At 43.8% G+C, this 23,858-nt stretch overlaps 1 protein-coding gene across 1 annotated transcript in view; it reads left to right on the top strand.

Annotated features, from left to right (window-relative positions):
* The window catches only part of Kiaa1217 (KIAA1217 ortholog), a 289,499-nt gene that overhangs the window by 213,834 nt on the left and 51,807 nt on the right, over positions 1-23,858 (top strand). The window contains 1 exon segment of the mRNA XM_038332995.1: positions 16,214-17,046. Coding sequence (XP_038188923.1) covers positions 16,214-17,046 — 833 coding nt within the window.

Here is a 23,858-nt window from a genome sequence, read left to right as displayed (position 1 = left end):
TGCCAGACTGTTCCGGGCTTTATCAGCCCAGGCTTCCTAGGTCTGGCGTCCTGCTCCGAGGCAGGCTGACCATTTTTGTGCCTTTCCCAAAGTATCTCAGGTGAGTGAGCTGTTTTCATGTACATTTGAGTGTAGAGAGAATAATGTGTTAACGATGTGCAGTGACGTTTCTCTCCAGGGTGCTTCCCCCACGGGGTTAGCAGCTTCTTTGCTCGAGTGTGATGTGCAGGAGCGAGAAGTGTTTCCTCTGCTTTTGAGGAAATACTCCTTTAGATTCATGACTCAGGAAACACACACGACCTCCGTAGTTGGTGTTCCTTCCCTCAGTGGCTAAGCCTGACCAATTCGAAGTCTTCGGGCCCAACAGCTAGAAAGAGGGACTTAGGCATCACCTTGTGTAAACTATTCACCTGGAAGTTCAGATCCAAGAGGCTTAGCATGGTTGGAGAGATTTAGGTTTACAAACCAAAGAAGGGATAAAAAATGGTGAAGGAGCCCAAGCTGCCTGCCCCAGACCAGTCGGTTATCCTCATCCCTAGCCATGCTGTGCAGACCTTTGCTTCTGTTCTCATCCCTCTGGGTCTCATCTGGTGTGTGTGTGCACACGCATGTGGGGTGTGTGTGTGTGTGTGTAAGAGAGAGAGACAGAGAGCCAGAGAGACACAGAAGAGACACAGACTCACTGTGTAATGTAAGCTGGCCTTGAACTTACTATGAAGCCAAGGTTGTCCTCCAAGCCCCTTATTCTTTCCAGGTCTTCATGAGGACACTAAGCCTCCATGCCCAGCTTCCCAGCTATTTTCTTGGCAGGTCTGGGAAGGCTATCTACCTCCCAGCATCCATGGCTGTAGCTGGTACAGCTTGCTTCATTTCCTCTCCAGAAAGCAGCCCACACCTCTCTTCTTGATCATCTTACTAAAAACGAACCAGAGATCCTGTCAGAGCTAGGGTTCATTAATTGGAAATGCATGGGCCTGCACCAAAAATAGATGTTGAACTAACCAAATTTAGACTATCCTGTATTTTTATGGAAAGGGAATAGGTCATCAAGTCAATTGAGAAATAGCAGCTGCTTCAAATTATGCGATACATTGAATAAATCAAAACCTATCGGCCTTCGCGAAGTTGCACAGTATTGCAGCCGCATCCGTAGCTGTCTGATTCTCTGTTGCAGCAGGCCTTGCCTGCCATCGTTTTGTGTGCAGGTTTAATGTTCTGTGGCCAAACTACTTGCACAATAGTTTGCAAACTCCCCTTGCACCTCTGGTTTTTAGGTGACGCATGGAAAAAGGGGTTTTGCATCCTTTCATTTCTGTTATTTATGGGGGCCTCACTATGTTATCCCATGCCGGCCTCAATGGCTAGCATTACAGGGGTGTGCTACTACACCGGCTTAAATTAATATCGTCTTTAATGGTTTTTAAAAAGATTTGTGAGATCAAGGGCCTAGGAACTAATGAGTATTGTTGTTTTGCTCACAGTTAAGCAGTTAAAAGTCAGTTTAAAACTGACTTAAAGAAAATTATTAAATGAGTGATATAGTTTAGCTAGAATAGGGTTAGAGCCTAAATGGCAATCCTGTCTTGTGAATGAAGAGTTAATCCCATGGATTGAAACTTTAGGATGAAGTCTAAGCTGGGGGTCATGGAAGGTGTAATTATTACGGATTGTGTATAACTGAAAAGAAAGAATCATTTTGTTGTCAAAATCCCATCTAATTCCACTTGAAGAGTTCTCAGGACTCCAGCGTCTTGCTATTCCCCACAAAAGAGGTGGCATTCATGAAGTCATTTTGTGCAGATATATTTCCTCGAGGCCTCTCCTAATCAGAGGTGTGAATATCCGGGACTTCATTTAAGCCATTGAATGGCAGAACCAAGCCACGCCACATTCCTGAAGCATGAACGCTATGCTTGGCTCATTCGCTAGTCCAGGTCCACACATGCACTGATTTCATCTTTCTTTCTCTCTCTCTCTCTCTCTCTCTCTCTCTCTCTCCTCTCTCTCTCTCTCTCTCTCTCTCTCTTTCGTTTTTCTGGAACATCAAAGGTCATGGTTTACCTTTGACCCCCATCACTTCTCATTTGCCCTTAATGGAGTAGCAAGAACTGCCGAACACAGCTGTACACAGCAGAAAGCCAGAGCAACACCCACAGTGGAAATTTTCTCCGTGAACCTGAACGCTACTGTGTGTTTCTCAGGAGACTCTCCACTACGTGATCAGAGTCGGATACTTTATTTAAGATGAACATGTAGGGCTGTGTTTTGTGCTGACCTCCAAGGACTGATGTTGATTACAACTTTCTGGAGATGGTTGGTACCATGTAGCTGTGAGTGAAGGAACATTCTAGATGCATCTCCAAAAGTAGATAGCATTTTTGCTTTCCTTTAAAATCAAATCTAAAAATATATTTCCTAGCAGCTGTTTAAAGGCAGAAGAAGAAGGAAAGAGGACCCTCCCTGCTGCAGACTAATTTATCCAGCCCGATATCTACAGGGTCAGACCTCATCACTTCAGAAATCTGTGGCAGATTTCTCTGTGTATATTTAGACCAAGGGGCCTATTAGCTTGTGATCTAAGAGAACCTCTGTATTCTCATAAAAATGAGAAATGTGGCCGTATTGGCATCCAAGGCTGTAGTTATGTTAATGTAGCCATTTTAAGACTGAAATATGTTGTTCTAAAATGTTTCTGTATTTTTATTATTTATAACAATGATCTGAAGAAACTTAGGAAAATGCTAGTAAGTTCCTATTCTGTATCACCTTGAGAACAGGGCATAAAAATAAGTCAAAGGTGGAACTTTGAGTCACAATTTTTATTAAATGATATGCACTTGCCAGGTGGCAGTGGCACATGCCTTTAATCTCCCAGTACAGGAGGCAGAGGCAGGCAGTTCTCTGTGAGTTTGAGGCCAGCCTGGTCTACAGAGCTAGTTCTAGGACAGTCAGGGATACCCAGAAAAACCCTGTCTCAAAAGAAATGTCCAATTTTGGGCAAGAGTAAAATATATTTTTTTACTGCGAGGACTGTCTTAAGGTACCCAGATGTTTGTTTCCTTCTTACTCCATGACTGGCTGTGTAGCTTGGCGTATGTCCCCTCTTTTACTTATTCCTTGATCTCCCAGATTTCTCCTAGTTATTTCTCTCTGCCTGGCAGCCCCGCCTGCCCTTTTTCCTGCCTTGCTGTTGGCTGGTCAGCTCTCTATTAGACTAATCATTGTTTTAGACAGGTAAAGTAACACAGCTTCACCGAGTTAAACAAATATAACATTAAAGAATGTAACACATCTTTGCATCATTAAACAAATGTTCCGTAGCATAAACAAATGTAACACACCTTAGAATAATGTTCTACAACAGCTAGTTCTTTTCTTTCTACCTCATGGATCCCCAGGATTGAACTCCAGTTATCAGGCCTGTCTGCCGGCACCTTTTCTCCATAAGTCATCTTACTGCCATCAGCAAGAATATTTTCATATATCTTCTTAAATGTAAGTCCATGCCATATACACAGACTTTTCTCCTCAGGGATGTAGTCTTTGAGATATATTACAACAAGGTATACATTGCCTACATTCAGAATTGCCATTCATTCATGAGCCCTTCTGTTTTACCAAGAGAAGGTATTATTTTCTTCATCCTCCTGTGAATATATTCAAGTGAATATTATCCATTTTATATACTTTGTTTTGCCTCACAACTCAGTGAGGAGCCCATGAATATTTGTTGGTGATATTAAAAATAATGCAAGTTTTTCATGCATTTCTACATCTCAGATAATGTAGCAATGATTTAAGTCATTTACTACTCATGGCCCAAGAAGGGTAAGCACAGGAGGCATTTCTGGAACAATACAGTTAGAAGCTCAGTGAAACTCACAGCCGGGGCCACAGTGAAGTTTGGATATTCATGATGGAGTCAAGATTCCTGGGAGAAATGAAGCCTGCTTAGCCATAACTCAGTGTGGTTCTGCCACACTCCGCTTCCTTCCTTTAGCACCGTGATAAGGAGGGGCAACAATTGCTGAGGTTGATTAAATTCTTTAAAACTTTGGAAGGGGTAGGAGCTAATTATATATGTCGAGAGACCAGAGGAGAGGGCATCTATTTGTTGACCTCTATCTTTCTAGCCTTCCTGGGAGAAATTTTACCCTATGTTGTTTTCCAGAAAAGGGAAGAAATTTAAGTGAACACACACACACACACTGAAAAGGAGGAAAGGCTGGATGTTGCGTTGAGCAGTGGGAGAAAGAAAGTTGTTCAAGCTGGAGCTTACTTATCTTTAAAGTGAATGCAAAGCTCTAAGTGCAGTTTCAGGTCTTTGAAAATGCTCCATAGATCCCAGTGCTTTTTCTTCCTATGCCATGTGGGACAGGGATTCTCTTTTTCAGGGGCCAGCACTGGCAAGAACAACTAGACTGTATCTCCCTCCTTTCATGATGTGCGCATTTTGTCACATGGGACATGACGTCTCTCCAGGAAGTCTCTGAGCTGCTAACTAATTATTTGGTTTCTTAGGACTAACTTGGTTTTCGAATTCAGGGCTTCACCTGAGAGTGGGGATGCCCATGATTCTGGGTGTATGTTCTTGGAACTTGGTGAAGCAGATCTAGTGTCTGAGGCGGAGACGTTTTGTATCAGGGTCAGCCTGGTGGCGAAGGGATGGTGATAGTTTGTTCAGTTCCTCCATCTGCTACTGGAGCAGGGCAGGGCAAGGCATGGGCAGAGATGCTGCCAAGCTCAGCCACAGGGCATGTATGACTCCCAAACTGGTTGTCTTTGAGGCTGTTATTTATCCAAATAAGGCAAGGCAGTGGTTCTGCCGACCAGCTCAGATTTCTAAGCCACGCTCACCAGCTGTCTCACTTGATATTTGAACTGCAAACACAAAGGTATTGCTTTGGAATGGGGCACTTTTGTGGAGTTCACGGGGATCCCGGAATCACTGTTTCGAAGACTTTCTCCTGCAGTTTTGGAGAATGTGGATATGTTTGGTTTGTTTGACCCTCCTCTTCTGGAACAAGCAGCAGAGATGCCTTTGTTCAGATATCTCTGCACTTGATTTTGTATCAAAATAATACTCAACCTCAGACCCTCCCAAGGTCAGACCCAAACACTGGTCTCTAGATACTGAACTGTAACATTTTTCCGGCATCTTGTAGATTCTGGGCCTGGATTTGTCTTGGATGAGACTCTTGAAGTTCTGGGTCAGTTTGTCCATCTGGAAAATGGAGGTGATAGTTACTTGATAGGAATAATTAGGGAGCCAGTGGCTAAGTCTAGAAAGCAATTGATAAATAGGAAATCTCTAGAACCATTGCTTTCCTTTCTTATATCCAACATTTCCTGGCAAATTTAGTTGAACAGATTTAAGTATTTACTACTGAAGAAATCATAGGCAATTGTGATTTTTATTGCCGCCCAACAGCTTAATATCAGAATGCTCTCATCCTTCTGGTCCTGGGAGTATTGTCTAGTGCACTCATTTCAATGGTTCTTTCTAGATCTATTTTGAATATATATGTGCATGCTTAACTTTCTCTTCCAAACTGTGACTTCCTCAAAGGTAGGGGATTGTGTAGTTATTTGTTTGTTTGTTTGTTTGTTTTGAGGCAGGCCCTCAGTATGTGACTCTGTCTCTGTCTATCCTGGAGCTCAGTATGCAGGCCAGGCTCTCCTTGAACTCAGAGATCTGCCTGACTCTGTTCCTGAGTGCTGAGATCAAAGACTGATGCCACTATGCCTGGTAAGGATTGTGTCTCACCAGATCCCTTCTTCCTCATCAGTTGTAACTCAATTAGCACTCCATGAATTCACAAAATCTTATTACAGGAAGTCCTGTCTAAAGATTAAGACGCTCATGTTAATTCCTGAACTTGAAGGCAGTTTCAGGGATTCACTCCAGACTGGTGTTGGAATATCCATCATTCTACACGGACATTTTTATTTTTAAAAATTATTACTATTGTTGTTGTTGTTGTTGTTATTGGTATGTTGTGCATGTGTGTGGGGTCCACCTGCATATAGGCGTTCACATGTCATGGCCCATGGCTGGCAATCGGAGGATAACTTCTGAGAGTTGGTTCTTTCCTTCTACCATGAGTCTGGAGACTGAACTCAGGTTATCAGGCTTATGGGCCACGTGTTTCTACCTACTAAGACATCTTGCCAGTCTGTCTGCACTGATTTTTAAGAGACACCCTTGGAGGTCATTCAGGAATAATAATCTGGTCCCAATACTCGCCGGAGTTTTTGTATTCTTTGTCTTAGGCTCCAACTAAAGCCCAGCAACACCGATTGGGTTTCAAGGGCATCTTCGTTACAAATACAAAGTTGGGCTGTCTTTGAAAGGACTGAGCAGGTGCCACTTTTTCCCTGTATCACAGCATCTATTGGCAGTCTTACCCATAAGCATCCTCCTTCCTTGGCTGCCCATGGAAGTGACTGGCACTGGAAGCTACTTTTAAGGGCAGAGCAGAAGACCCCTTTGAATCAAGGGTAAATTGCCACAAGGCTGTTTTGCTCTGAAACTCCACTGGTATTTGACATTTATTGGCTGAGAGTTTGGGTTTGTAAATTATGTCCTCCAGAGTTATCCCCTGGGACTTGTTTCTTTCACAATCCTTTCTTCTCTTGACACATTAGCTGTAGACAAAAATGATGGCTCAGCAAAGCACCTCTCCCCAGCCACAGCAGACTGTTTAAAATAGGCTCTGCAATGCAGCTCGCCTTGTGTTATGTTTGTTCTGTTAAGCAGTAATAGAACCTTCATGCATCTCCCAAGGATAAGAGGTGAGGATGCTCAGTGACCATTTGCTTTCCAAGTTCTGTCATTCATTCAAGTATCTACCATCGTTTTTCTCTACTGAGCCCTGATCTGTGTCACTAATCTACAGTTGTCATGATTACAATTCTATATAAATCGTTATGAAATCATTTGGTAAGTTTAGACTTGCTATGTCATCAAGCCAAAATAAGCAGACGTCTTAATTCTCATATTGTTGCAATCATCCTAAAGCTATTTGCTATGGTATCTAAGTTTCTTCAGTCATAGCACGGTCAGTTTCTGTATTGAAAGAAAGGCTGGACATAGGGTCAAGAGAAGGGACCTGTGCCTTGGTCACTGGTTAATGCGTTCCTGAGAGATATGCAGGAGTTAACTTTGGGAGCTATGGTCCCCAGGAGCATAACTGGAGTAGATTATGACACCACTATCATAATGCTCAGAGAAATATTTTAATCAGATACATCTCAGACATTTTAGTGCATAAATAATTGATATCTGTGTGTGTATATATATATATATATATATATATCTCATATACAATATTTGTATTTGGTTTCCCTTCCCATGATTTCAGCTCCCCAAGGTCAATCTTGATTTATCTAAAACTAATCAATAGATATTCAGGAATAACCAGTTTATAAGTTCTAAGTAGCTTTTATTACAATTGTTTAAAATTTTATTGTTATAATAATCCCAAATGCATTATTGCTATTGATCTCTTTGGGATATGTGTAGGGGAAAATGTGTGTGTGTGTGTGTGTGTGTGTGTGTGTATTGTTCTGTACTATCTGCAGTTTTAGGCATTTAGTTATGTGTTGGAACTTATCTCCTACAGATGAATATGGCTAAGGCACATGTATGTGCTTGATGCATGATGGTGAGTGAGGTTCTTAACTTCCTACATCTCATGCCCTAGCCATTCAGGACAGTAGTACCTGCCCTATGTATCTCACTGACTTCTGGAGTCCATAAAATAAAATCATAACTGAAAGCACTTTGTGTAGTACAAAACTATGAAGTGATTATCATATGTATTTGCTCGAGGGTACATTTAAAATTCCTTTCACAGTAAGAAACATTATAAGTTGATAATGCAATATATTATACATTTAAGGTACATGTTAATAATTAAGTAGGCATTTCAATAGCTGTTACTCAAAGGGAACCATGTAAGCCACTGAGTTGAGCACCTAGATAATATACCAACAGCAAATCTAGGAGTTCTGAAAGGGATCTGAGCACAAAAGACCTTTGTCCCTGCTGAAGCATGGGTGGATGCGAAGAGCAGACAGGGAGCTGTTTGTTCCGTTTGTTGGAAATGTTTGTAAGAAGATATGATTTTACTAACTGTGACCACACTCCAGAAGGAGTTGTCCTTGGCCTATGACAGAAGGAGTAGCCAGCCCTGTGGAAGACAAGTATCCATGAGAGAGGGGAGTTTTTCTTTTATCTACCCTGCAGTTCTGCCCTGTTACTGATTGTGACTTAGAAGTTAGATAATGTACTTAATATTTTTTCTTATTCTGCCCCAGTCCAAGCATCTTTAATCACTGTTGGGCACAGGGCTGGTCCACCAGATCAAGTGGTGTAGGGCCCAACTAGATTCTCCATGTCAAACTATTTCTGGGAATAACACTCATGTTAAATATAGCCATCAGCTAACCGCTGACTGGATCATCTCTTTACTGAGAATCCAATAATTTTGGCAACAATCTGTCTGTCTCATGTCTGGGAGATGGTCCATTTATGAGCAAATGAAATATTAATAGATTAATAAGACCTTACAAATGACCATCCTTGCAATTTTAACTTTATAAACAAGATGAGTTTAAAACATTTCCAGCATGATAATTATTTCCTTTTATGATACCATGTGTATGTCTATAGGCACATTGGAGTTTCTTTTTACATATGTATTTCCAAAGTTGATAATGAATGAGAAAGAAGAATTAGGAACAAATTTTATGATGCCATTGGTCTTCCCAGAGAATAAGCATTGTGTCCTACTGAGCTAACCCTGCATATTTACGGGCAAGGCCTTTCCTAGTGCTAAGCTGAAAGAGATCAATTGCTTCCACTTCACTTGCAGGCTTAGTCCAACAAGAGAAGATGGGAAATGAATAGCAGCCTCACAAAGGCTGTTTACGGAAAGGTAGGCAAGACTGAGAGCAACCTGATGCTCAAGCTAGAGTTTGAGATACCAGGGGCTGGCAGCACTTGGACCAGTGGGAAAGGGTTAAGGGGTCCTCTGTAGAGTGTGAGCCGCTCCATGGGTCTGTGTTCAGCACCGGGACATTTCTTCAAAAATGGATGCTTCATTAGCCACTTCTTTCAAAGCCTTGGATAGCATCTCCCTTCTCTGGGATCAGATCCCTGCTTACTGTAGAGCATTTAGTTCATCCGAATTCACCACAGGATTGGGCTGCCTTTTAAACCCCTGACAGTGAATTACTGCCCCCGTAAGGATGAAGCCGGGACACTGCAGGGCCCTGTGCAGAGTGCCCTGGAGCACTTTGAAAGTGGAAGGATATGGTTCTGAAGCGGCAGGAAGGAAGAGATGGGAGAGGTGGGCCAGACTGCCTCCCACGGTACCACAGACTCACATGGTAGCAGGAACAACAGAAGCCACCACCCTTTAAGGTGGCTGTCATGAAAGAATATGTTGATTATGACATGATTCACTCAGCCAAAGAGCACTGAGGGTCTGTCGCTTCTGATTTGGGGTGGGAAGGGCATGGCCCCTGTCATTCAGAATATACCCTTTAGAACAAGTGGTCCCGCACAGGAAGACACCGGGGAAATCATTCAAAGAGCCATGTTGTGCCCTATGCCATTAAACAAAGTCATTGGGTGTGCAGTGGGCCTGGATGTGACTTCCACAGACAATGAAGGCCAGCCTCTAAGTTCCCCTTCCTGGAAAGCCCTTCTGTGACCCAACAAAACCCGCCAAATGTATGTCAGATGAGAGCGGGTGCTTCCCGTAGCCCGGTGAGAAATAACAAATCCTTGCTGATTAGATTAAAAAATCAAAATAAGGGTTTTCAGATCCCTTCTCCACTTTCCCAACCTCTTAGGTGGCATCTGTTACAACCACTTCATCAAAATATTGTTTCTAATGGGCCATCTTAGGAGAGTGGTGGTGTCTTGGGCTCCACTCTTCCCCTCCCTTAATAACCGCTAGCGATTTGGTGGTAGTAAACGGTTCCTTTGGTGAGTTCACAGTGCTGACTGCATTTGAACTTCAGTGACGTCACAAAATTCTTTTGGTCGCAAGAACAACCTCTGACAGCCTAAAAATGTTTTTAAAAATGCTCCGGCAGCCTTGAGTGTGGTAGTGAGGTGTGGCTTAAAGCCAGCCCAAGGTCTGAGGTTCCGTGTTACAGGCTTCCCAGCTGGGTGTTGTACTGTCCCCGAGGGCTCGGAGAACAGGGGAGTGGCTAAACAGTGTGCTTCTGGGAGCCAAGGGACGCCTTGGCTTCTGCCTCACTGACCTTTTGTTAGCCAGGTGCTGACACCTGTCATCCAGCGAGCTACTTCTGGTAGACACGGGCGCCCCTTCTTGTCTCTGTCTCCCTGGAAGAGCAGGCTGTACAGTGCCTTCCCTGGGGGACGCCTCTGGAGAACCCCTGGCTCTCTCTTCCTTGTTGCCTAGGGTGGGGCTGCCAGGAGCTGCTTGCCTTTCTCAGAGCGCCTCTTTCTGCAGCTGCGGCTTGCCCTCTCTTTCCCCTCATCTCAACTGGGTTTTCTAGCCCCATAGCTATTGCTAGCCCTGTGCTGCAGAGGACTGAGAGTTCAGCCGGGTTAAACTGGCTGGTTAATTAGGAGACAGACTCTTTTCCTGCCTCTTGTCTTCCCTCAGGTACCACAAAACTAGGGGAGAGATAGGTTGCCTTTACTTGCCAGTAACCAGACTTCAAAAGTCTAGCAGGAGAAGGAAGTCTTGGTGCTGGGCCAAATTTTTTTTCAGCACCCATAACAGGAAGCTGCTGGGAGAATTGGTCCTGAGGGATAATTAGCACACCCGCTTCTCTGTTGGTTTTGCTTCTTGGTGGCTGGCTCTTGGTCGGCTTTAAGGATCACCTTTGCTTTCTGTGGATTCTGTTTGGTAATATAGCTTTTCTTGTTAACCCGTTTACCCAGGGCTCTCAGCGCTGAGCCTTTCTTGCAATGGGTTTCCCTGTAAGCAATTGTTGAAGGATTGAGTCACCCACGCAGTAGCCTGTGGTTGGATGTAAGCTGAGGTTATTCAGTGACTAATTTCCAAGGGGAGGGGAAATTGGCTTATCGTGGGGAGAGCTACTTTTTATCCATGCCTGTGGCAGCTTAGCTCTGAAAACCGGGCAAAACAAACCGGTCTTCATTGGGGAGCATTTCAGTATCTGAGCACCCTTGTGGTGATTTGGACTCTGAAGAGAAGTTGTCTGGATCACCCAAGCGAGGGCCTGAGGACTCGGATGAGGATCTCAAACAAAGGAGCACCGTAACCCGGCACAGAGCCAATGGGCCTTTTCAGGGCGTCACTTACACAGGTGGTTCCGTCAGGCAAACAGTAAGTGGCTTTTGTTCTTTGAGGGTGAAAACATTTCTAAGGGTGCATTTCTGTTTTCCCCCGACACTTTATTATGTGGTCTGATGGAGGAGGCCACGTACAGATTCTAGACTTGGAAGGGTGGGGCTTGAAATAGAGTAAGTGGAGCATATTATGCCCTCCCCACAAAGCGTATCTGTATGTGCTGTAAATGCTTCGGAAAGAGACATGATTCTGGGAACATTGCCGCAGAAGATGGTAAGTGAGACGTTGTTTGCGCGTGCTAGATTTTCTTTTCCAGAAACCATTTTAAAATGTTCCTTCTTGTCTTACTTTCGACAAACTCCCAACTGAGTGATTCTTGCTTTGTCTGAGAATGCTTGGGGGAAATGAAATGCAGCTCTATGTCTAGCTGCCTAACTCAAACCTAATTTGAACTGGCCCCTAGTGTTTCCTGGCTGATGGAAGAATGGGTAGGTTAGTGAACTGGGTGTTATGAGTGGAAATAGCAACATGCTACTTGGGGCCACCCTGGTGATGAGACCGTGTCAAACACCTCCTTGTTTACCCGTGCCGGAAGGACTCCAACAACCACACAGTAGGGATTTGGGTAGCAGTGAGGAGAGGGAAAGGCAATGCCATACCGAGCAAAGGACAGAGAAAGAATAGCCTGGTTCATACACTGCTGAATGCTTGAACATTTCTCTGCTGGAGCCTATGCAACCAAATACTTGACTTAAATTCTGAGAAGGGAGTAGAAAGACATATGTAGGCCCTCTTTTCATTTCTGTAAAACGAAACTCTGCAGTTTATAGACAGACTTCAACGTGAAATTCCCTGTAGAGAAAGCGTCAGTGATGGGCACAGCTACTCTTAACTTGCCAAGAGGAGCGAGGTGCAGCAGAGTCAGAGACGGTGGGAGACAGCTGCAGTCCGCACACACGGGCCTTGCTTACCTCTCCGTGCCAAGTCAGCCAATCTTCTCCTAGACCCGACCATGGGTGTTAGGATAAGAAAGGCTCATTCATAGTTAATGTCAGGTTTTTGTCAGCAAGATACTTTAAGAACCACAGCAAAGTAAAGGAGTAGACACCTGAAACGAGGACATTACAGTCATAAGCAGGACACTAGCTTGAGCACCAAAAGTTGTTGTAAATGACAAACTATAAAACTTACCTTCCCCACAGCCAGTCAGACAAGTATCTTGTGAAGTCAATAAAGTCTAGGTTTTAAAAATCAGCATGAAGTTCCTTCCTCATCTCCCAGTCCTTCTACCAGGTCCTGGGTGAGGTGCCATCAGCTGGACTCAGGCGTTGACTGTACGGACTGCAGTCATCTCATGTTAAGAGTTTCTTCTCTTGGATCTGAAAGCCATGTTTTCCCACAGTTTAATGGGATTATCAGGGGTTGAAATAAAGGATCAAGGTGCTTTTTAAAGTTCAGTCTTGGAAAAGCAGACACAGCCTGGCAAAGCGACATGAACATTTTGCCAGAGGCTTTGGCTATGCCACTAATATTGATGGAGACATTCACCTCAGATTAGCTGTTCTGTTAACATTGAATGCCCAGTGGCTAGCTCAGTGGTTCATTCGGTGACCCCATCGGACCACGGCAAGATTATTTTAAAATGGGAAGGTCAGGGATGATACCCACATGGTCAGCAAGAATAAGATGCTCATGGCTATAACTAGGATCCATCCTCACTCATGGAGGTTCTGGACCAATTGGCCCCTGGACCAAGACAGAGAGGTAGGCTATTCGGTATTTTGACTGACACCCACATTCCTCACATGAATGCAGAGTAAAGTGTGTCAGAATTATTCTTAATTGATTTATTTTTTCAGGATATATCTATTTATGTCACTTGAAACTAAAGAATTTTTTTCTAATGAATCTTTTGGTATTTCATTTTAAAAGATACTCATAACTCTTAACTATTTCTTTTCATATCATGACACATTTTTAAATTCCTATTCAAACATCTCTGCTGTTTTAAAAGATACATGTCTATATTTTTATTAATTAAAGTTAATTTTACATTTTCCTTTCATTAATATTACTTATTTATCTTAGCAGTTCTCTACTGTTTAGAATCTTGTTCTCTCTTTTTACTCTCTAAACAGAAAGACAGATATTTCTACTGTGCCCAGCTGGGCTGGAATCCCCAAAGACTAAATGCTATCTAGAGATAAGAAAGAAAGGAAAGCAGAGATGGTTAAAGCAGTTGCTGATCCCAAGTGGCTTCTAGACATTCTTCATCTTGTTTACCTTTGTAATTCTCAACAATAATGGCAACAAAACTTTCTATGTGTTAATTTGTCTTGGGCAATGTGTGATGCTCTTCACGCAATGACCTGATTGAATCAATGCCATGTGATGAGTTTATCTTAAGTTTTTTTGGGGGGAGTGGCTATTGTATTGTGTGTGATGGTTGTTTGCGGCATTTTGTCAGATAGTCACTGCCAGCTGAACCAGACCCTCTCAGGTTTTATGATCTATAAAGCCATGCACTGAGCATACCTTTGTTTTTATTGAGCCCTGAACTGTACAAGACAGTGGGAAAGGAATTTGTAAGGAATTGTGATAGTTTTCAAACCTTCCATTCCATGGTTGTTCCAACCATTCTGAAGAACTAATCAGGTATACTACCCAACCATGACTTTGGGTGGGTCCCTTCTGGTCTACTGAACTGCACACCTGAGTCATACATGTGCCAGGTGAGTAGAGAGTGGTCACATGCACAGGAATATTAGGATACCTGGAATCCAGGCTAAAAAGTAAGGACACAAAAGGGAGTTTCAAGATAGCACAGTCAGCTCTGGAGAAGGGGGAAGCGACTACCCTGGGAAGGCATGAACTCCATGTGTGTGTTGGAGAGGAAAGAGGGTAGTGAGATAAACTATGATTGTAAGTCAGGAACCTGCTCCTCTGGGTCTCCAGCATCACTCAGGTCTATAGGGAATTGAGGCCAATTCAGGAAACACCCTCCGAGGGTTCCATTTGGTTGTTGAGTCTTTGTCACTATGTTTCAGTTTAGTTTTAATTGCTCACATTTTATGTAAAATCCATTATAATACCTAAAAGTCCCTGATCCTATTAAGGATTCTGCATTGTTGGGTGCCAGGCACAAGATAAGAAGCTGTGGAAAAGTGATTGGCTCTTGCTCTGGATTCCCATGGAGGAATCTGGTTCCTTCTCAGTGGTGGGAACTAGAAAGCTTGTTTGGAGCTGACTCTTAGGAGGGACTTGGTAAAAGTTGTTCACTAGACAAATTTATGAGGTAATCAGTTTCTTTTATTCAAGGCATAGACTCTGCTTCCTATTAAAACTACTCTCCTCTACCATGAGTCCTTCTGGGTGCACATTCTGGTTCTTCTCTGTCTGAGCCACCTCCTCTTTTCCATGACCCTATCACAGCTACCCTCCAACCATTGACACCCTTCTGTCATCTCTCAGAAGTCAGGATAAGGGACTATGGTTTTGTTTCCTCTCCCCCACAGGACAATGGAAAATCCCAATGGGTATTTTCCTCTTGGACCTTGACCAGAGCACCAATGGATCAAATAATCATGTCCTGGATTTATTTGTTGTTTTGATTCTGTCCTTGATAACACAATAATGAGGTTGCAAAGCACAAATTTAGTTCCCCCCCATTTCGTCATTAGCTTTATTCTCCTGTCACTTCTTCTCTTTGAAGATGCATTTGTCAAAGAGCCAAAAGCATCCTTACCTCTCTTGAGCCAAGCAATACCACAGCCTGGATAGCTAAGCTACCTAGCCCTAAGCTCCAGCTTATAGTAACCTGCTACCCCAGTCCCATTACCACTTGAGTGATGGGACAACACCCATCACCACCGTGTAGCCCCACAGGCTGTGCCATTAAGACTTTCCACAGTGCCTCCACCATGCTTTGGGTTCTTTCTCTTCTATCACCTCACCGTTACCTCCTTACTGCCACCAGCCTCTTGTGCTGTCTTCACATAGGCCCCAAGTCAAGAGCTGATGAGTGACTTCAACCTCCTTTTACACTTCTCCCTGGGATGCATTTTGTCTTTGTAGCCATTGTCCTACCTAACATTAGCCTGAAGAAGTACTTATTAGTTATTTTCTAGGGCTAACCGTAGGGAAATGTGCCCAACACAGGTCTTGGAAAACATAATTTTAGACCTATGTATACATTAGCTTTACATTTATTAAGTGGCTGTAAGAAGCCATGGCCTCAATATTCAGACCATGGCACTGTGTTGTTGTCACTGATAGATGTTTTCTGAGGTCGCTACAACAAATTACTAGAGACTCGGAGTTCTGGGGTGAGGTGCCTTTGCCTGAGCTATGAGTCTTGAACTCCAACATTACAAAACAAACAAATAAAATATTTTAGGCTTTAAATGTGATTAATTTATTCTTGTATAGAGGTTGAATTGGATCTCTAAAATAAGTTTCATGGGTGTTTATCAACCTGTAGGCAGGACCAGACTGGTTGGAGGGCTGAAGGAGAATCCATTTCCTTGTCTTGTGCCATTGCAGTCCTTGGCTCCTGGCTCCCTCTCACCTCCAAAGCAGACAGCTTAGCACCTTCTGGCCTTTCTGGCCTTGACTGCTTCTACCATTGCAGCCCCCTACCCCATGCGTGACCTCCTTGTTTCCATATATATATATAACCTTTATGATTGCAATGAGCCTACCTGGATAGTGTCTTTCACCACAGGATCTGTGACTTTGTTGCCAGTAAGGAGACAAATGCTCTGGTTCCATCCATCTGGTGTGAGTGTCTGGTAAGAAGGAAAGAAAGATGGCCAGGTTTTCCCTATTAAGGAATTCACCTTGTCATATTGGGGCTCCTCCCACACCATGGTTATCTACATATATTTTCTGATTCCTTGCTTTATTTCCAGATGCAGAGAGAAATTGTTTATGCAAGAGGAGATGGCCTTGTAGCCCCCAGACCAGGATCCACAGCTCACCCACCCCATGCAATTCCAAACTCCCCACCATCTACTCCAGTGCCCCATTCTTTGCCTCCCTCGCCATCCAGAATTCCTTACGGGGGCAGCCGTCCCATGGCTATTCCTGGCAACGCCACCATCCCCAGGGACAGACTCTCCAGCCTGCCAGTCTCTAGATCCATCTCCCCAAGCCCCAGCGCCATTTTGGAAAGAAGAGATGTGAAGCCCGACGAGGATTTGAGCAACAAAAACCTGGTTATGTTCAGAAACGAGGGCTTCTATGCCGACCCTTACGTCTACCACGAGGGACGCATGAGCATAGCCTCGTCCCATGGTGGCCACCCATTGGATGTCCCAGATCACGTCATCGCGTATCACCGCACCGCGATCCGGTCAGCAAGTGCTTACTGTAACCCTTCCTTGCAAGCAGAAATGCATATGGAGCAGTCATTATACAGACAGAAGTCAAGGAAATACCCCGACAGCCATTTGCCTACCTTGGGCTCCAAAACGCCCCCAGCCTCTCCGCACCGGGTGGGCGACCTGAGAATGATAGACATGCACCCGCATCTTAACGCACACGGGCCCCCTCACACCCTGCAGCCCGACCGGGCCTCACCCAGTCGTCAGTCCTTCAAAAAGGAGCCCGGCACCCTGGTGTACATCGAAAAGCCACGAAACACTCCAGGATTATCCGGCCTTGTAGACCTGGGACCTCCTCTAGTTGAGAAGCAAGTTTTTGCTTACAGCACTGCTACGATCCCCAAAGACAGAGAAACCAGGTAAGGCATAGGGGTGGCTGACGGTGGTCTGGGCCTGTGTGTTGCTGAAACTATTTTCTAGATACAAGCAGGGAACAAAATTCTGAGCATCAAAGGAGGTGACCCTTCTCTTCAGGATTCCCAAATGAGTGAGGTCAGGTCAATGAGGTCCACCCGTGACCGTGAGAAAGGAGACAGAGGTACCACAGCCACCACCAGGCTTCTTGTCCCTTGACTGTGGTCCTCACAGCATTGCCATTAAATAAAGGTAATTTGGAACAACTTGGAGGAAAATGGTGATTAACAGAAACCATGCAGATGATAGATGGAGGGATCATAATAATTGTCTGTCATAGAAAATGAATAGTAGCTTAACTGTTGGTCACAGATATTTGTGTTACACCTGTAGAATGCAATGTCATTTTCTCATCTTGTTTTGGAAAATGGAAAGAACAAGTCTGCATGAACATGGAATGTTTGTATTTAATACTCATCCGGGAGTGGAGCTGGAATGGGTAGTTTTCTAGTGAATAAAACACTCTGAGTGTTCAAATTTTACATATATACACATATGCATATTTATATCTTGAATGTATCTTGAAAATCCTCCAAAATCTGCAAAGTAATAACTGAAAACAAAATTTCATAGAAGAAAGTTCCCTAGCCTGAATTAATTGAACTGAATAAAAATAATTATAATAATAAAATTTGGCAGATAACTTGAAGTAAAAAGGGCAACTTACCTGTTTCATGTAGGTTCTGAAAGGATAAAATACAAAAATCAGATACTAATTTGCTCAGGACCTGCTTAGAACTACTGCTTCTGACTGAAAATGGTTCCATTGCACACTGTTATATAACCTTATAAGAAGTCCATGGAATGTGAACTGCCTTCCTAACTCACTGCTTTCACACTCAAATCAGACCCAAGCCCTGCCGCCTCTAGCAGAACTTTACCATGTGAGGCTGTCCCTGTTTGTTCAGGCATAAGGGAGCTCACGGCACAAAAATTTCAGGAGGGTGGAACAGGAATGAGCATGAACATTTTGGGATCATTCATGCAAGAACAAACTCCAACTCTCACCATTGGTAAAGTAGCAACACGCTAAACGGCTTGAGAATGTTGAGCTAAGAAAAAAGGCAGAGCGAGTGCCGAGCTCTCAGCAGATATGGTGACAGAGGCGTCCCCTGAAATAGTCTGTGAGGTGCAGCCAGGAACTGGTGGGTCATGGGGAGGATGAGAATTAGAAGCACAGGGATTTGGTGAAGTAATTTATATTTTTTAAAAAGCCCCCCTCCAGGGTGTAAGACTGAGAACCAGAATCCACGCTCTCTTACCTTTGCCTCTCGGCCAATGCCACCACTGCTCCGTGGGTGCCTTGAGGGGAGCAGAGAACCAGCATCATGTGACATTGCTCCCATGCTAGGTTCTGGGGACAACCTCTGTATTAGCTATTTTTCTGTTGCTGTGATAAACTCCCATGACCGAAAGCAAAGCAACTTATGAAAGGAAGAGCTTATTTTAGCTCATGGCTATCGAGGGCTAGATGCCCCTAATGTTGGGGAGATGTGGTAGCATGAGGCTTGAACAGGAGACTGAGAGATCACGTCTTAACCCCACACAGGAAGCAGTGTGAGAACCAGAAGTGGGGCGAGTCTATAAAGTCTCAAATTCCATCCCTCCACCCCCATGCCCCGTTCCACTGCCTACAGGATCCCTAACATCCTCAAACAGTGCTGCCAGCTGGAGACCAATGTTCAAATACATAGGGGCATTTCTCATAATCTACCACATCTCCGTTCCCAGCGCCTAGTGTGGTGTCATTGATGCAGAAGCCACAGGTACCCAGCCCACAGAGCCACTTAGTCCCATTTGTCAAGAGATTCGGTAATGGGTATGCTGGGCACTCTGTAATCCCAGTGCTCAAGATACCGAGGCAAAGCATTGCTGCAGTGTCAAAGTCAGCCTATGAAACCTTGCACTAAAATCCAACCAAGCAAACAACAGCAAAAAGCACAGCCTTCGAGGATGTGCGGAATGTTCACTGTGTGGATTCCTGACCAGTATCTTAAAGGAGATTCATTTTCCATTTGTCAGTGTCCCTGTTGGATTTTCACTCCCTTACGTAGACGGATTTGCCAGCCTCAGTGACTTCATTTCTTCAAATCTCAAAAAAAGTCTATAGATTTCTTCTTTACATGTTATAAAACATTTTTATAAGATTAAGTTATCTTATATCTAGAATAGAAAATATTAGAAAAGTTAGTCAGAAAAAGTAAGTGCTCGCCTAGAACATAGTATCATCATCACCGCTGTGTTCTGTATGACAGATGACTGTGATGCTGTAATTTTACATCCCTACCTTTGCCAGATGTGAAATAACAAAGGAAGAATTTTACTTCGCATATCCCGCCTAGGTGAATCCTGATTGGTTAAGTAACTTGACTCCGCAGACAATCATGCTGGGGTGTTTATGTGTTTGTGGATGGGTCAGTACTATACACACACATTTTTCTACAATCTTATATTATACACATACATACAAAACACCTGTCAGACATGTAAATACATACATGCACTCTTATGCTCACTACAGATATATATATGTGTGTGTGTGTGTATATATATATATATATACACATATATAACAGAGACAGATATAAACATAGGAACCCCACAGGGGCGCCTGTTCACATATACCACATATACATATACAGACACAGAAACACAGAAAACACCACAAACATACATGCTCTGAACACACATACAGACACGGACACACAGAAAACACCACAGACATACATGCTCTGAACACACACATACAGACACACAGAAAACACCACAGACGTACGTGCTCTGAACACACATACAGACACACCGAAAACACGACAGACATACATGCTCTGAACACACATACAGACAGACACACAGAAAACACCACAGACATACATGCTCTGAACACATACATTCATACCCATCCTAATTAGCTTTCTATTTCTGTGACAAACACCATGACCAAAAGCAACATGGGGAGGAAAGGGTTCTTTCATCTTACACTCCCAGGTCACAGTCCGTCACTGAGGGAAGTCAGAGCAGAAGCTCAAGGCAGGCGAAACTAGGGCCGTGGAGGAATGCTGCTTCTGGCGTGCTCGCTGCGCTTTCTTCTGCCACCCAGACAGCTAACTGCCCAGGGGTCTTACTGACCCCAGTGGGCTGAGCCTTCCCACACGAGCCACTAATCAAGAAAATGTCCCACAAGCTTGCATACAGGTCACTATAATGGAGACATTCTCTCTTACATTTTTGGTTGTGAGCCTTTAATGGCTGAACTATCTCTCCAGCCCTGAAGACATTTTCTCAATCGAAGTCCTCTCTACCCAGATGACCCTGACTCAGGTCAAGTTGAAAAACAACAACAACAAGTCCAGAACTAATCAGCACACACACAGGTAGTGCACAGGCATGTACGTCCACACTACACACACACCACAGGCACATGCTCCATCTACGTTTGGAGCCTCTGCTAATGAAAGGCAGCTTTCCAGTCCTCACTGATTCAGCCTGGACACACTACATCCATAGATAGTGATGACTCAGCTGAAATGCAGCCTGTCCACATCTGTCTTGTCCAGGGCCTCTGTAAATGAGCACTGACATAAGAGTCCTCCAGATAGCACGGGACAGAACTGTCAGAGCAACTGCTCAGACACATCCCTGCTCCATCCCATTTCACAGATACAGAAACTAAGGAACAGGGTACTAAGTTGATTCTGTAAAATCACCAGTGCTATGCAATGGCTCCGCCTAGTAAAGGGGTTGTGCTTCTTGCCAGGCATATTGACAAACATCTGTAACCCCAATACCTGAAAGTCTGAGACAGGAGGATTTGAGATCAAGACCGACCCCTCGGCTACATAGTGAGACCCTATCTTAAATAATGAGAATACAGCTCAGTAGAGCCCTTACTTGCTTAGCATGTGTAAGGCTCTAGGTTCCTTCCCCATCTTAAGAGGAAGAAAGATGAAGGAAGAAATCCTGTATTCATGGAGTGCATAGTCTACTATAGCAGCCATGGGTAAATGGTATCAATTTACCCACCTTCCCACAGCGGAGGAGTAGACAGAAGGGAGTTCTGAATATTGCAACCAAAATCCTTCAAAAATCATTTTAGGACTGGATGCTAAGTAACTGCTCCCAAAGGACATTCACAATCATAAACGTGGCAGAATCTGCATAATTATTCTGCTAAATATATGCATGCCATTTAAAGTATAACTGCCCTAGCTGGTATATTAGCTCAATTACATAGAAATGGGAAAAGGAGAGAACATTTTCGGTAGAATTTATTTTTTTAAAAAAACGTGCATCTGAGTACTATGTCAAAGGGGAAAAAATGCCAAAGACAAACACCAGGAACAATTACCAAAGCACAAAATTACATGCTATCGGCTCACCAAGCTCATGACGTTATTTTAGAAATATTTGATCTGGATAATATTTTTATAGCATGTGCAGCGCCCTTGAAGTCTGACTTCATGAGCATGGGGTATAAAATGCCAAGCCAATTTCTGTTGCCATTTCATAATATTAAGGATAAATAAATGAGAGCGCTTTTTCTTTGAGAATCTCCAAGTGAGATTTTTACATCTAAATGAGCTGACAAAACCTAGGAGCCAGAGCTGCGGGAAGCCGCACTTTCTCCTGAGCGCAGCAGGACTCCAGTATGGTTCCTAAGAGCACTTCAGTGTAATAGCCCAAATAGCTGCAGGACACTGGAAATCAGAGAGAAGAATACTTTCTCTCACATGTCTGATGGAGAGGTCCCTTGGCAGCTTGTTTGAAGGAATATAATGGTATACAGCTCTGTTGACAAGGAAATGAAGCACCCAACACTGAGTCCTTTAGCCTTAGGCTTACGCTCAATCATGTGCCTCGTTCTCCAGGCACATGTTTGAAGACACTTCAGTGAATATCTGCCAAAGGTCAGCATAAACAGTGTAATGTATCTCATGGTGGGGCTCTCCTTCCACGGATCCCATGGGTGATGAATTTTCTCCTAACACCCTTCTTGTGTCCAAGCTCCTAGGAGAAGGATCATCTTGCATATTTTGATGGCTGTGCCCAGACAACCCCTTCTGCTGGGATTCCAAAAAGGAAAAATGGGTTCAAGCAGCTGTAAGAGTCTTGTGAGGAGATTATGTGGGACAGACAGAGCAAGGGGCTCTGCCTGCCCCTGGTTATAAAATCACTCCATGAAACAGCATCATCACCCATGACCGGAAAAACTGTAAAGCTCGAGGGCGTTTGTGTTTTTACCATTTTCTATTTGTAGCTTGGATCGGATAATCGAAAGTATCTTTCTAGAAATAACACTCAAAATTCAAAGGTGCTCAATGCAGAGTCACTAATGGCCATCGCCCCAAATGCATAACAGAATCCCTGAAAAGGAACGTGATTCTTCATGTTCAGGGAGCTGGAGCTGAAGAGTCCATGTTAACATAGTTTTTCAGCCAGAGCAGGTAAGTTCCTCAAAGTAAGGAAGAGTTGCACTGAGGAACAAAGTCTAGCCCTGACTGTAGCCCGAGACTAAAGAAAGAGAAGCCACATGGCACCTGGTTAGGACTTTTTAGGCACAGTAGGCTTGAAGAACAAAAGCCCTGGCCTTTGGCCAGATAGGCTTATGGAAGGAAGCCTGAATGCTCTCTGATCGCCTGGTTCTGTTTCTAATGACTTCTCATTACTTTCTTAATCTACAAGGACTAAATGTTGGTCTGTTGTTAGCTTTGAGGGATGGCATGGCGTGTTGCCCTGGGAGCTGATAGGGTGAAAGTTTAAATCTGGATTGGTGGCATTTAAAAGTATCCATTTAAATAGTGCTATCTCCTGACAGAGCACAGTGAACCATGACTTTAAAAAAAAAAAAAAAAGTAGGATTATTCCTTTCTTTCTCCCAGGGGTAGTCAAGGTGAGCCACCTCAGAAACTCTATACCCTAGCTGCCCTGTGAGGCAGCCAAGCTGTCTCCAAACACTGTTGAGTGACCACCCCGCCCCCAAGATAGCCGCCTCCGTCAGGACCTCTGCTCTGAGGAAAATACAGTCTTTTTCTGAAACCTACTGGAGCTGACAGCAGCTGGGTGACAGACATAAAATACAGATTATAACCATTATCACTTCAGTTCTGCTCTTTACCTCTTGAAATTGAAAAATTTTGAAATTTCTGCCCTGGCAATGCTGAAGCTTTCATGGGCAGCCCATATATAGCAATTCTGCTGAAGTTGGGTTTCATGGTCTAAGTTGATGAGGACGACTGACCAAGTCCCTTCCTCACCTTTACTAAGAGGAGTAAAGTTGGTTTGGTTTGGGATATACATTTCTAAAACAGGATCTCTCTTTATACCCAGACTGGCCTTGAACTCAAGACCATCTTGCCGCAGGCTTCCAGATACCAACTTTATAAACTTGTGCTGCCATGCCTGGCTGACGTGCGCTATGACAGAACTCGCTGGCATTCCCATCTGTTCAAGTTCTGTTTGTTTTTTTGGTTTCGGTTTTTGCCCAACAACTGCTTATGGTGAGGCTTTAAAGTCTGCCTGGGTTCAGATTAATTCCCACACTTATCAGCAGTTGGTTCACTGATACCACATCGTGGAATCTTACTTTGCCTCATTTGCTCATTTATAAAATGGAGAAAATAACTCCATACAGGTTTCTAAGAGTTCCTACTCTGAGCAAACCACTCTGGCCCGGGGTAGGGGGTGGGGAGGGGTGTAGAGAAATAGAGAAGGAGAGAGGAGCAGCCGCTGGAAGGGGCAGGCAGACATATTTTTTAAT

This window comes from Arvicola amphibius, chromosome 6, assembly GCF_903992535.2.
Source record: "Arvicola amphibius chromosome 6, mArvAmp1.2, whole genome shotgun sequence".
In the NCBI taxonomy this organism is placed as follows: Eukaryota; Metazoa; Chordata; class Mammalia; order Rodentia; family Cricetidae; genus Arvicola; species Arvicola amphibius.
This window is presented reverse-complemented; position numbering and strand designations above follow the sequence as displayed.